Genomic DNA, 14,155 nt, shown 5'->3' with positions numbered 1-14,155 from the left:
AGCTTCACAAGTGGATTACAAAAGAATTAAAAATACATTTTAACCAGTTTTGAAAGGGATCATGTTTTCAGCCAACAGAACACATCAACATTTGTGTGCTTGCTTAGCTTACCTTTCTTTACAGACTTGAAGAATTTGAGACAGCAATTAAAACAAACACATGATTTTATCAATATACTCATGGATTTTTTTTAAAAAAAGAAAAACATTTTTTAAATCTTTTAATGAAAATAAAGACAATGTATTTTTACAAAGAATATACAACCTGTTTTTCAGATATTTTTCTTTTATTCCCCTTTAGTGTTATTTTAAATTTTGAGATCTGAAAAGTTTTAGATTGGATTCTATTCCATCATTACCCATGAACATGGAAAACAGGAATTTTGTACAGTCATTTTTGTTTGTTTCTGATTTTTAAAGGGGAAAATATTCATCACTGCAAAAATTTAAAGCACAGGAAAGTATCAAGTAACATGTGCAAAGGAAGGAGACATAATTTTATCACCAAGAGTAATACTATAGCATTCTAACATTTGAACCATCTGTATATAAAATTGTGTTAAGGAAAGGGACATTATTTTTTATAGTTAACTTGTTTTATTCCTCCATTAAGCTTTTTTTTTGCTACTCTTGGCCTAAAAATACAAAGAAGGACGAAATCTGTGTAGAGAGAATAATACTCCATAAGAAGCACAAAAATCAAAATGTAATTATTTACCATGCCAAAAGGACTCTATGCTTAGAAGCAATGAAGTCATTATAAAACAGGAAACAGGAAATAATACACAAAATTCCTTAAAGTGAGATCCACTTTATACGACAAGGAAATTAAACAAGGGAATCAGTGGTTAAACAGTGCTTTTGTGTACCCAAAACTAAACTGGTCAAAGGACTAAAACATACGTATATATAATATGGGAAATGCTGCAATATCAAAGAAATGGACTAAAATATTAAAGGTTTTTTTTCCATTTTGATGGCCAAATTCCATCCTATCAGCAGTGCATTAGACGCTAATGACATACGATTTCTCACTGACAGATTTAACAGCATCAATAAGGCCTCTCTGTCCATTGCAGCAAATTGATCCTACATGACACTGACAAGGGCAGCCTGCACTTAATGACCTCCATCGCTGAAGGATGGAAATGAAAAATGATTGGAAGTACAAATAAATCTTTGAAAGTTTCCCTGAAACAGGTGTGCTAAAAGTGATTCGTTTGAGGGATCATCACAAATATAAACCCAATTTCCTAGCATACCTCACTGTCTGTTCATACCAGGGTCTCACTCCTTGAATCCCGAATCATGATTTCCTCTAATTCCAACATCAAGACAATTTTATTCTTACTATATCCAATACGGTGTTATGGATCTCTCTTAAAGGCATAAGTTCTGCACTATTTATGCAGGTATCTATTTATCATTTGCCACCAAAGGATTCTATATAAACTGATAACAAGTATACATAAAATTTATTTTTGTTTCCCTCCCGGTTAGAAAAGGAAATACAGTATAGCCATTGATTTTTTTCTCCTCCTCAATTATCAGGAACAAATGGAACATGTTTAACCTCAATAACAATGTCAAATGCATGAAGTGATTGGACAAATGTTCCATTGATGTCCTTTCTTTGAATCTTACATGTGGTTTGAGGACACTAAGATTTTGGTGTATAGATATATTATCAATTCTTTCCCAAACACATCTGTTTCTTAATCTACCTTCATCTTGCTTCTAATTTTAAAAGAAAAATACACACTCTTTCTTTCAATGTATTCAGAAACTTTAACTCACACGAGAGTAGATGGATGGGAAACATAAGGGAGTTTATAAGCAGCACACCAGATCAATGTAATAGTTAGAGTTGCATAGTATCCTTTTATTTTCAAAATAACTATGGGGATGTCTCCTTTTTATTTCTTATCAGTTTTCCTCTGAGGTATATCTTATTTTACGATGAGAAAACTAAGTTCAGAAAGGATAAATAATTTGCCAAGATCACTGAGCTAGTAAGTGGTAGAGATTGCACTCAAGTCCCGGCCTTCTATCACCCCAATATTCCACAATAAGGAGGGATAAGTACAGTACTGGAATTTTAAACTACTAATTTATGGTACAGTAGTATGGGTGACAATAGGAAAAAAGGTTAATTAGCAGTCTACTGGTTCTTAGGACTAGGTAGATTGTTAAAAAATATTCATGCCTCTATATTTTGAAATTTAGATTTTGGGGATAAACAAAAATTCAAAGGGAAATGATTTTTCTTGCCAAATGAGTATCTGGGGAAGAATACAGAGGAAGTAGCTATATCTTAACACTAGTGATGGAGCTTTTGCTTTCCTTTTTCATTTCTGATAGACTATGTGTTTTACTTTTCTATTTTTATTATTACAGAAGATTTTATAATATATATGAGAATTTCTACTGATTTCCAGTAACTACAGAGGGTCAACCGAGTTTCTAATTAAGACTCATATTTGTTAAGAAAATAGAAACCAACATTTGGAGCCCATAAAACATGAAGAAGATTTTGAGGCCTATCATGAAAAGCTACCTATAGATAAAAATTAAATTCAAAGTCTATGATAATATATCTAAATCTATAAACTCTAAAAATTTGGTATTCCAGGTCATAATAAAGCAAATTAGTATAAAATGGTGGATTAGACACTAAGTTTCTTCATTTCTCACATATCTATTCAAAATTGAGTTTCAAAGTTGATAAAAACATAAAACAAAACTCCACAAGAAGAAAACATGCCATTTGGTGGCATATAAAGGAGCACCATGAGATTGGACAGCCCATGACTGACCACTTGTTACTTTTTGTAGTAAATATGTCAAGTAAATCATTATTTAAAAAAAAAATAAGAAAACCTACCTGCTTCTTATCTCGAATTGAAGCATCAAGGGATAACTGTCTATCATATAGATTGAAATAATTGTCCTTTTCTGTTAAGAAAATAGTCTGTAATTTTTGATATTCTTGAGCTAAACGTAGATTTTCTTCTAGAGAATCATCTTGTATTTTCTAGAAGATAAATATACATTTAAAGTCATTTTAATTTTCTTGAATTTTTCAACATCACTTGAATTATCTACAAATATTATATTACATATTATAGAAAAAAACAAAGTCAAAAGGTGCTTCCTCTGACACCAATATCCTCCTTGGATTTAATAATTTTCTTTCTTGATTCACTTATTTCTTTTCTTTCTTTTTTGAACAGTGATTTACCAGAGTATCTCTGATTTTTGTTCTCCCTCTTTCCCAGACTTCCTTCCACAATGCCTTGGGAAGTACTCAGTCCTGACATGCTCCACTCAGCTTCCTAGGAGCCTTCTTCCAGTTTACTACCCCCTTTTCCTTTCCCCAAACCCCAACGCTCAAATAGGTAGAAGACACTAGGAAGCTTAGAATGCTGTTTTCAAGAGGTTCAGAGTGGTGACCACAGAAAATTAAAGGGTAAAAGATAAAGACAAGGAACTCAACATTTAGAAGTACCATGAGAGAGGCATTATTCGATTCTGCTATACTTTAGCTATATTAAAGTTTAAATCCGTGAGCAGTTGAGAACTTTATAACACCCCCTCATGACTAAATAAACATATATTAAATCTAATACAAACCCCTTAGAATATAACTTTTGTAATATTACCAATTGGCAAATTAGGGGCTACCAATTGGCAAATATAATTAGATGTGTGAATTCAGTCTAGTTGTTGATTCTTTTAAATGTTTGTAGCACATACAGTTTTCTCTGGTGCTTCAAAAAATATAGAATTTATCAACAGCCTTAAATATTTTCAAACCTGTTAATCTAGTAGTTCATTTTATGGAAATTTATTCCAAGCAAAAAGCTTTATTCACTAAAACTTTATTTATAGTAGCAAAAAGTTTACAAAACACATAAATGTAGATTAATCATAATAATGATGATTAAATAACTAGATATAAAAATAACCATTGTGAAGCAATTAAAAATGTTTCCTTGCGAAAACTGCCCTCACATCAAACCTTTAGTATAAGTTGTTTAAAAATATACTGCAGTATGAGGATGTGCATAGTCGAATGCAATTCAGCAGAAAATTGCCTGTACAAATATTTCTGTATTTACACACTGGAAGATTTATTAAGGTCAATAAACATATTTCTCATGAAAGCCTGGTATCCATATTGATCATATGAATATTATGTTATAGCTGTTTTTCAAAAAGCCAAAATGATGAACTGAGAACAATTTTAAATGTCCTTGTCCTAATTCTGGCACAGTAATTTCAAACTTTAGAAACTTTTATCTAATAAACTTACCTAAAATCACATAGAATTATCTTTTCGTATGAGTATTTTACTATGGTGGGGATACTTCTGAAAAAAAATGGTTACAGTTCTTTTTGATATCTTAACACTTATTAAAATCCAAGCCTCAAGTGATTCAATTGGATCTTTGATAAATGTTCTACTGAAGGTAGGAGGAGGAATCATTTTGAGTTTTTTTGTTTGTTTGATTTAACATAAGCACAACCCTGATACCTGAGGTATTCTACTTCTCAATTACATTTCTTTCAAGCCCTAGATGGTTACTATAAACATTGCATTTGACAGAAGTGGTAGAAAACTTGTGGGATTTACATCAAGACTATTTAATGGAACTTTAGCGAGGATATATTTGGTACTTTATGGTTTGCTCACTGTGTAAAATGCAGTTTTATTTCCAAATACATATACCTTCAATTTCTTTTTTTTAATGTTTTTTACTTATTTATTCATGAGAGAGAGAGAGAGAGGCAGAAGGCAGAGGGAGAAGCAGGCTCCCCGCCTAGCAGGGAGCCCGATGCGGGACTCGATCCCAGGACCCCGGGATCATGACCTGAGCCGAAGGCAGACGCCCAACCATCTGAGCCACCCAGGTGCCCATACCTTCAATTTCTGTATGACACCAGTTCTTACTGCTTTATATGCCATAATTAGATACCAATAAATCAAACTGTGCAGTTATGTCAATGAATCTTCAAAACATTGTTACATCAGTCATGATTTTTTACATTTCACATTATCATTTCTCAATAATGAATTTATAGAAGAATTTGCCACTTCACTACCTATTCCTGAAAGTCAGTGACCTTCAGATATGCAATGAAGTTTTAGGTTTATAAAAATATTAAATAATGGTATTCTACTGACACTCTTTGAAAATGTTTTATGCTTAACTGTGGTTCAACCTTACAACTTTGACTTGTTTAATTTTAACCAATAATATTATTACATGTGAATGAAACAAAGAGGGAATGATACTGGTGGAAATATGTCCCTGGGAATAATGTTACCACTACTGGGGTTGAAGAGCTTATGAAAGATTAACAGTAGAAGATATTTAACAAGGGCACAAAAGTTGGGGTCAGAAATAAAAGGGTGAGAAGAAAGAAGAAACTAATAAGAGAAATAAGATGACTTTTCACGCTTTTAAATTCAAATCCAGCTGAATCTTATCAGTAGAATCTTTCTACTTAAGGTCTTGGCTAAATGTGAACTTGAAAGAAATTTTGTTCCTAAAACCACTAAAGAAAAATCTAATTGCGATCTCTGAGGGTTAAAATAATTGTGCTCTGAGTTTACAGTGTTATTTCATTCATTCATTCATTCATTTTCATTAATTACTTATTCAAAACTTTGAATTTAATAACTACTATATGCCAAGCTCTAGGATATAATGGTGGATCTCCAAAATTGATGGTCTTGTGGGAAAGATTTATATTAAAAATCACACAAACATATAATTAGAATGTAGAATTTATATTACTTGGTATTATACTACTTGAGAGGTAAAGATCTGAAAGAAGTATATAAAGAGCACTCACACAATATGTTTTTGCACTGAACATTATTCTAAGGATATACCACATTGTCCAGCCTTAGCAAGAGTTTTTTTCTGGGTGCATCGCTGACTTTCACAAGGTATGTGAACCCCTTGAAACTATACATAGCATTTTTCTGCGGTTACCTAATTAGCCCATGATACCCAAAGTATTGAGAAACCATACCTAAAGAAAGAACTGGCTTCTCCTGTCACCAAAAATGTTTGAAAATTGAAGGCAGATTGAGACCCTGAGATATACAAATGGTAGGTTCTCCATTTTCTTCTTTATTTGACCTTTCTTATTTTTTAAATAAGATTTAAATGGATTTCATCTTGGACTTTTCCTCCATTTTCTTCATTTTCAGTTTATTTTTCTCACTCTTTCCCTTCTCTTTCCCTCTCACACTGGGCAAATAAAGAATAGGGAATTATAATTAGAGAACTGGGTTCTTTTTGGACAAAACAGTAGCTCATCTATTTATGTTTCATAAATAGATGTGACATAGAGACAAGAACTTAGAAATAGGGCTGAACTTGAATGTGGACTTATGAATTCCACACACAATGGAAAGAAGTGAGACAATAGCAATCATCTCAGTTGTTACATTATTATCCTCATTTTACAGATAGGGAAACAAAGGCAAGAAAAGTCAATTAAGGCAAAATGTATTTTCCAAAAGAAGGCAACAGAAATACTTTCATTCCACATGTTGTTCCAGAATCTTGTTACTTCCTATCAAGAAGCATAGTATATTTCTCTTTCCCTTGTACCTGGGTAGACTTGTGGTTTCACCAGCCAAAAGAGTATGGTGGAAAGGATACTATCTGACTTTCCAGGCTAGTTTATTAGAAAAGCCGGTTTTAAAGAAGCCAGTTTATTTAAAACAAACAAACAAAAACGCATAGCTTCTGGTTGACCCTCTCTTTGGGGACATTCATCCTTAGAACCAGGTACCATATTGTAAGGAATCTAGGCCACAAGAAGTTATGTGTAGGTGGTCCAGTAAACAACCGTAGCTCAGGTGTCAAGAGAACAGTGAGCATCTTCCAGGAATAAATGAGTCATTTGAAGATGATTCCAATCCCTAGTTTCTAAGTCATCCACCTGATGGTTCAGAAAGCGTGAGACAAGAGACAAGCAGGCTCCACTGTATCCTGTTCAAATTTCTGGCACATAAATCATGAGCCATAAAGTTTGGGGGTATCTATTATGCAACCCTGGCAACTGAAACACCCTGACATCTTGTGCAAGATTACACACATATTAAGTGGAGACTTGGGCTTTGCATCCAGGAAGATTGGCTCTAGATCCCATACTTTTTATCATCCAATATAGTTCTTTTGTAAACATGAGCCAGCACTCAACACTATGCAGCACTGTCTTTATAAAACCTAATGATATTAAACAATCAAATAACAGAATTACCTTGTTCTGAGCCTACTTCCACCAAGCAACTCTCTTTTTATAATCTGGCTAACACACAGCTTGTTGACATAAATAAAATGAGCTGCTGAAGGAGACTAGAACTTGGTCCACTTGGAAACCACTTTTTATTGTAAGTCAGTATGGGTATGTTGGTTATATATAACCAGGCTCTTGGTTTTTTTGTTTGTTTGCTTTGCTTTGCTTTTGTTTTTGTTTGTTTGCTTGTTTTACCTACACGATTCCATATTCCATGATTTGATTAGGACTGATGTATTCACTGACAAGACCGAGTGCCCAAGTGCATAGACTTTTACAGCTGAGGCCTGCACAATTCTGGACTATGGTTGATGTGATAATGTTACCTGTTGACTCTGATGGAAGTTCAGCCAGATATACTTATCCTAGAGAAAGTCTAAACACACTTGAACTTTTTTTTTTTTATTTAAGATGGATTAATGGCAAAGGAGATTACAAAAAAGAAACTTGATCCAAATATTCTGGAGAGATGTTTATGATTAAAGTATTTGCACTGTACATATATATGTAGAAGACCTACATAGCTATTTACAAAGACTTTAATGTTATTAAAATAGTCCTAGTGTCCATACCTACATTTATGGTAATGTGTCATCTATACCCTCAGTTACTCTTAATGCAGGCATTTGGATCCAGTTTGCCAGGCAGAGGGGCTATAATTACATATTGTAAAAGAGTTGTCATCTTTGACCCAGTTCTAATTCTAAGTGTCCCATCTTGATACGATTATGTGTGGCTGCCTCAGGTGATCTTTTCTGATGATCTGTCATCGCCTGGTTCTTGGTTATTAATAGTTTATTGCAGACAGCTCCTTGCTCTTTATGCATCCCACTGGGGTTTTGCTGGCTGTTAGTGCCACATATGTCCATGTTCTTACACAGATTGCACCACACTCTCTGGAGTCTCATGGTTGCAAAGGATTGACTTCCTGCCAGAACTCCCAGAAAACAAAAATTGTATTGTGGTATTCACTGATCAATTTACTCCAGAGTATCCTCATATTCACCTTTTGTTCATTCAATCATTTGTTTAGCAAACCCTTAGTAAGTTTATTCTCTGGGTCCTGCTCCATGGCTACCCCAAGGATTAATAAGTAGAATATGACCCTTTTCACCAGGGATTAGAGGCTAGAGTGGGAGGAGGCAGAATAATAAACAAGTCTATTTGAGGTATTTCTTGAAGCATCTGTAATCAATTCTACCAGGTGGAATTGGCTCTACTAGATGGGGGAGTGGGTGAGAAAAGGCCTCATAGAAAAAATAATCAGCGATTTGAATCTAAGAACAGTCTTTTATTTGGCAGGGATCAGAACTCTCCTGCTACATGGGTCAATATATATTTGAACAAAGTTGGGTGAGTCAGTCAAGAGGAATGTTTTTATGGCCCCTTTAGGACTATTAGATTGTTGTTACCTATGACTTGTGAATTAGGCTTTCATGGATTGTGTTAAATGTTCTGTTATCTCTAGGCTTTAAAATATTACTAGGGAAACAATGAAAAGTAGCCATATATTTAGTATCCCACTGATGCAAAGCATCGTAAATAATGCTCCATTCCAAGCACCAGTGTTTCAGTAGCACATGATCTTGTACATATGCTCATGCATTAAACCATTGATATCATACTATTAAAACCCCACATATGCCTTTGGCACATCTCTGCCAGTTTAGGGCATTGGATTAGTAGTTTGCAAGCAGTGATGCTTTGATATTATTAAAGTAGGCAACAGTACTGAGACTGATTCATGGAATGTGCAGAGGATTGACTAGAATAAAGGAAACCTAGAGGCTTGAAGTCTCTTTGTGAACACTGTCACTTCAAAAGCATTCCCTTTGATTCATGGGAATTAGTGTGGTGAACACAAATGCTTCAAATACATGCCAATTCTCTAACAATATAACAGACATGGAGAAAGCATATACATTATTAGGTGCATCACCTACTATGTGCATTGAGGCATTATTGTATTACTGTTCCCTTAAAATCTATACACCAATTACTACAGAAAATGAGAGTTCTCCCCAGTGTTTCCAAGAAGCAAGTCTGTAAGAATGATATGTGTCAATACCCTGAAGCCTCAAAGGAGCAAATAACTGTTCTAACTCTCCCAGGGCCCACTTCCTTGTCTGTGCTGCCATGGAAACCAGTCTCTTGTCCAACACGAGTTCTCTGATAATTAGCCTTGAACATTCTTGATTTTTAAATGAACAAATCAGTCCTCTTCATCAAGGTTGTTACATGCCTCAGACTCTATATATTATCATGTTTGACAAAATGCTCTCTATTCACTAATTTATTCAAAATGCTTACTGAGCAACTGGTATACACAAAGCACTCTTGGGGACACTATGAGAGGTCAAATAGCATCTGTCTCTGCCCTTGTTCAGGGGAATACTTTTTTAGTTACCCCACTCTAGCACCCATACACATGACTACATACATATATGAAAACATACAGGACTCTTTATCTTAGCTCCCTGATGGGGTTACAAATGTAGCTGCTGTCAATTTACTCATAAAGTTTACCAATGGATACTATGACATTGCCTCTTAAAGAATTCAGAAGTATCCACTGAGTATTAATACTCTGTATTAACCCTGCTTGTTCCTTATAATTTTTAGATGCTGTTCACTGTACATATTTGACTGGGAATTACTGATATTAGCATGAAAAAATACATAATTTCGGGGCTGAAGAAGCTTGCAATCAGTTAAGGGAATTGAGGCACTCACAAAGCTAACTACATCAGAATACATCATACATGAAGAAGGATAAAAGACATATCCAAATAATGATAGCAGTTCCATGAGATATCAGTTCCAGCGAAAGTGATGAGCAAAGTTCCAAGGAAGAGTCATTTTTTTTTAAAACAGATTCTGAATATATTTTATATACGGGGTCCTGCCTGTGTTATCAGCAGGGAAAATCTGTCCTAGAAACACAGATACTTGTTAAATATTTAAAATCACATGATCAATGTCGGTGTATGTTAAAAAGGGAATATTTTCATCCATGTTGACTGTAGCATTTCTCCTATAAACTACTCAATGGCTTTAAGAAATCCTTTACAAATGCCACTTATGTTAGCTATCGAATTTCTGTCTGACCAGTTTTCTTCAATATAATGCATGTCCTTCAAAGTATCCAATATAACTGATCAGAGAAACAAATTATGTAATAAGAAAAGAGAGTAAAAATTGGTGTCACATAATCTATATACCCCAGTGAATTTTTTCAAGGTAAAATACATGATTTATACAATTACATTACATGTATGTCCTCTGTAAGTGATAAACCACAGTAATAATAATTCTTATAAATTTGCTACTTATTAAGTAAACTTTAAAATTTAACCTTGAGTTAAATAATGTGTCCTCTAATTAATATTTGCATATTACTTCCTTGTTAAATATTTCTATGCATTTTTCTAATTTAATTATATTTCAATTTGTCAATATTTTAAAATATATATTTAAAGTCTGCTACTCTTTTCACCATATCATGTGAAAGACTGAGCAATTTCCTCTTCATATGCACCTCTCGATTTGAATAGTTTAAGATTTAGAAAGGTTTCCTATTTACTCACATTTTAATGATATACATTTCTACTTCACTGGTGGAAAAGGCTGATCAGTCACAGAAAGGTCAGTTAACACTAAATAGACCCTTTCTTTATGTAATTACAAAGAATAATATCTTTGTGCTGATGGCACTGCACATGGAGTGGGTGATGCAGAGAATTAATGTGCTGCCTTGTTTGCCCATGGGATAGAGATTCCAATACAATAACCACAACTTATTCTAATTATGCAGCTTTAAAAGGTCATCAGCAAAAAGAGTTAAGGAATTATCAACTAACTTTATCATAAAGTAAAAATGCACTACATAAATGCAGAAACTGTAAGAGCAGTACCTAGAAACTTTATTACAAATGTGAGACTGATCTAAGAGGTTCAAGTACATACATACATTAGGCATAAATTAAGTAAATTCATTGAAAAATTAAAATATATAATATTTTAGAACTTCCTATTGCTATAGTCAAGTAATCTGAACTCACCTTTTATTTGTAGCAAATGTTTAATTTTGAAAATGTTTATGTTTAATGCCAATCTTACTGCCACATCCATGTTATATCAGAATTTATATATTTTTTAAAATCCACTTATAAAATCTTTATAAAATCCATTATAAAATATTGCATGATTATATTACACACAAATAATAGAGATGCAGATGAAATAGAAAATTAAAGTCCTTCTTCACAGCTACAGCCGTTTTCATACTCCAGACAGAGAGTATTAATTTATTACAAGATTGTAAGGGACAGAAACTTTTCAAAAATCCTTACTTGTCAATGAGGAAATGGAGGCCAGGGAAATCAATTTCTTATCTAAGATCACACAGGAAGAGAACAGCATTAAGGCTAGAATACAATCTGATTTCAGCCTTATACCCTTTCTGGGACTACACCACTTCCTACTTTTGAATGTGAATTACAGGACCTTTAAGATTCTAGATTGATATGTGTGAATGCTCTAATTTTTGAATACTTTATAGAATTACATCAGTCTTTCAAAATAAACTGGATGCTCACAGAGAAAAGGGTTTTTTGGAATTAAATATATATATTTAATTTATACAATTTATATTTAAATATATATATTAAAAATGCTTCAGTGTCCTTTCCTTAGGAATGTGGGGTCAGAAAACATTAGGAGCAATTTCAGAGGTGCCAAATATGAAAAGTACAGTAAATTATTTGCAGTCTAGTAAAATATCCTTACGGATAGAATTATTACTGATGCTCTTTCTCTTTTGCTCCTCTCAATTAGATATTCCCCTTACTGATAAATAAAAGATCATAAGCATCTCTAATCACCTGATGTTGTTATTCATATTGGGGCACTGTCTAAACCTTTGTGATGGATCTCAAGTAGAAATAGGATTAAAAATAGCTAAGGCAATTTTCTATAAATACTCATCTTGAGACCCATCTAGTCCCCAAAATAATTTAATCCCAATATGGAAAAAGAAATCACTTTCTAGAACAGGTTTCATCAAGTTATGCCTTTCCAGCCAAATCTAGCCCACTGTGTATTCTTGTAAATAAACGTTAGTGGGGCACTATCACCTCATTCATTCACATATTGTCTACGATTGTTTTTACTCTGTGGTGGCAGAGTTGAGTAATTGCAACAGAACTGAGTGGACCACAAAGCCTAAAATATCCACTACCCTTTCCTTTATACAAAAAGTTTGCTGACCTTTGCTCTAGACCCTTAATTAGTACATTAGTATCATGCAAAACAAAGTTCCAAATTAGATCCCTCATTCAAGATTGATTTTGGTTCTACACATACCCGCACAAAGAGAAAGACTGCTGAAAAGCATTTTGTTTTTCAGGCAAAGGCATATACTAAGGAGACATAGCCTATTAATAATTCAAAAATGTCTCTAAGTCCTTTAAAATAATGAGATGCCTGTGAGCTTTTTAAGTGCTCTCAAAATGGACACAATAACTTTGCAGAGAGTTGTCAGAGTTGTTAAGATACCATAAATAATGTCTGAATGTATCTTCCCCACACCTTCTTCAATTAAATGTGGTTCATGTAGGTCCTGCTTTATAGGAAGCTAGAGGTCTATTCATTTTTCTACTGTGATTTCTGATTTGGGGGTCCATAATTAACTTTATGTTGCTAAGTTAAAGTTTAATTTTGCAGGTGACATAGATGTCCATTCATTTGCAGAATGGCTAAGTAAAATGTGGTGGTCACCTACCATGAAAGACTATAAAGTGATTAGAAGAAATGCACTAGCTATATATTATAGTAACACAGGATGATCTTTAAAATATAGTATTGAGTACACAAGACAGAAACAAAATGATAAATATGGCATAATTCAGCACATGAGGAAAAGTACCAATGAGAGATGGAAAGAAACAATAACTAGGAATTAAAGCTATGGGGTGGCAAAATAAATGAAAATGGGGAGATATGTAGGTTCTATATAGTCAGCAATGACACCATTCTCTCTTAAAATGATTAAATGTATGGGTCCCTAGATCTTGCACACTTTTCCAGGGTTTTAATGAACACCCTTAAAATAAGTCAAACACCAAACGACTCTAGAAATTCATCTCTGCAACATTAGGTCCCCCAGGGCTACAACCCTAAGATTTATTCTGAATATCAACTAGTCATGGTCAGAGCAAATGAAGGCATAAAGAAATCTGTCATTATAATTATTTACCAAATTTATGGTTATTTCCCTCTATGTCTTCTTTTTCTCTCCTCACCTTTTGTTTTTCTTCAACTTACTTATTCCTTTTTTTCTATTTCCTCTTTTCTTCCTTTTGCTTCATCCTCATTATGTTTGCCAAGCATGAATCAATTCAACTAAATTCCCCTTGTTATCATGCTTCCTGAAGATACTATCTTCTCTTCCCATCATTTCCTTTCCAAAGAACCCATTGTTCTTTCCAAGTCACTTCTTTCTACATTATGGCATAGAAACAGAAGTGTCTCAAAGAACGAAAAACATTTATGATATGAGCGGCCCATGTATTTTTTTTCCAGATTTTACGACACTTCATGTGAGATGTATATTGTACAATTCACTTGATGGCTGCCTTTGTTTTGAAGCTGGCAAGATATTAATTTGGATAGTGGTGGTGAAAAATGAATGAAACTGACAATGTCTGGTCTTTCTGGAAGGTTGGTTAGAGAAAGTTTATGTTTCTGTATCAATATGCCATGTCAGCCTAGCAGGAAGGCACAAGAGTGCCAATAGGTTTGCTTAAGTAAGTATAGGACAAATGCAATTATA

At 33.8% G+C, this 14,155-nt stretch overlaps 1 protein-coding gene across 1 annotated transcript in view; it reads right to left on the bottom strand.

The window, feature by feature from the left end:
• The window catches only part of CCDC178 (coiled-coil domain containing 178), a 410,690-nt gene that overhangs the window by 151,017 nt on the left and 245,518 nt on the right, over nt 1–14,155 (bottom strand). Inside the window, exon 18 of the mRNA XM_028098190.1 lies at nt 2,885–3,034. Coding sequence (XP_027953991.1) covers nt 2,885–3,034 — 150 coding nt within the window. The remainder of the gene's footprint in view (nt 1–2,884; nt 3,035–14,155) is intronic.

The sequence above is a fragment of the Eumetopias jubatus genome, unplaced genomic scaffold (genome assembly GCF_037043125.1).
Source record: "Eumetopias jubatus isolate StellerSeaLion01/CBP00866 unplaced genomic scaffold, mEumJub1_p1.0 scaffold_16, whole genome shotgun sequence".
NCBI lineage: Eukaryota > Metazoa > Chordata > Mammalia > Carnivora > Otariidae > Eumetopias > Eumetopias jubatus.
Note: the sequence above shows the minus strand (reverse complement) of the source record. Positions and strands in the feature narration are given on the sequence as shown.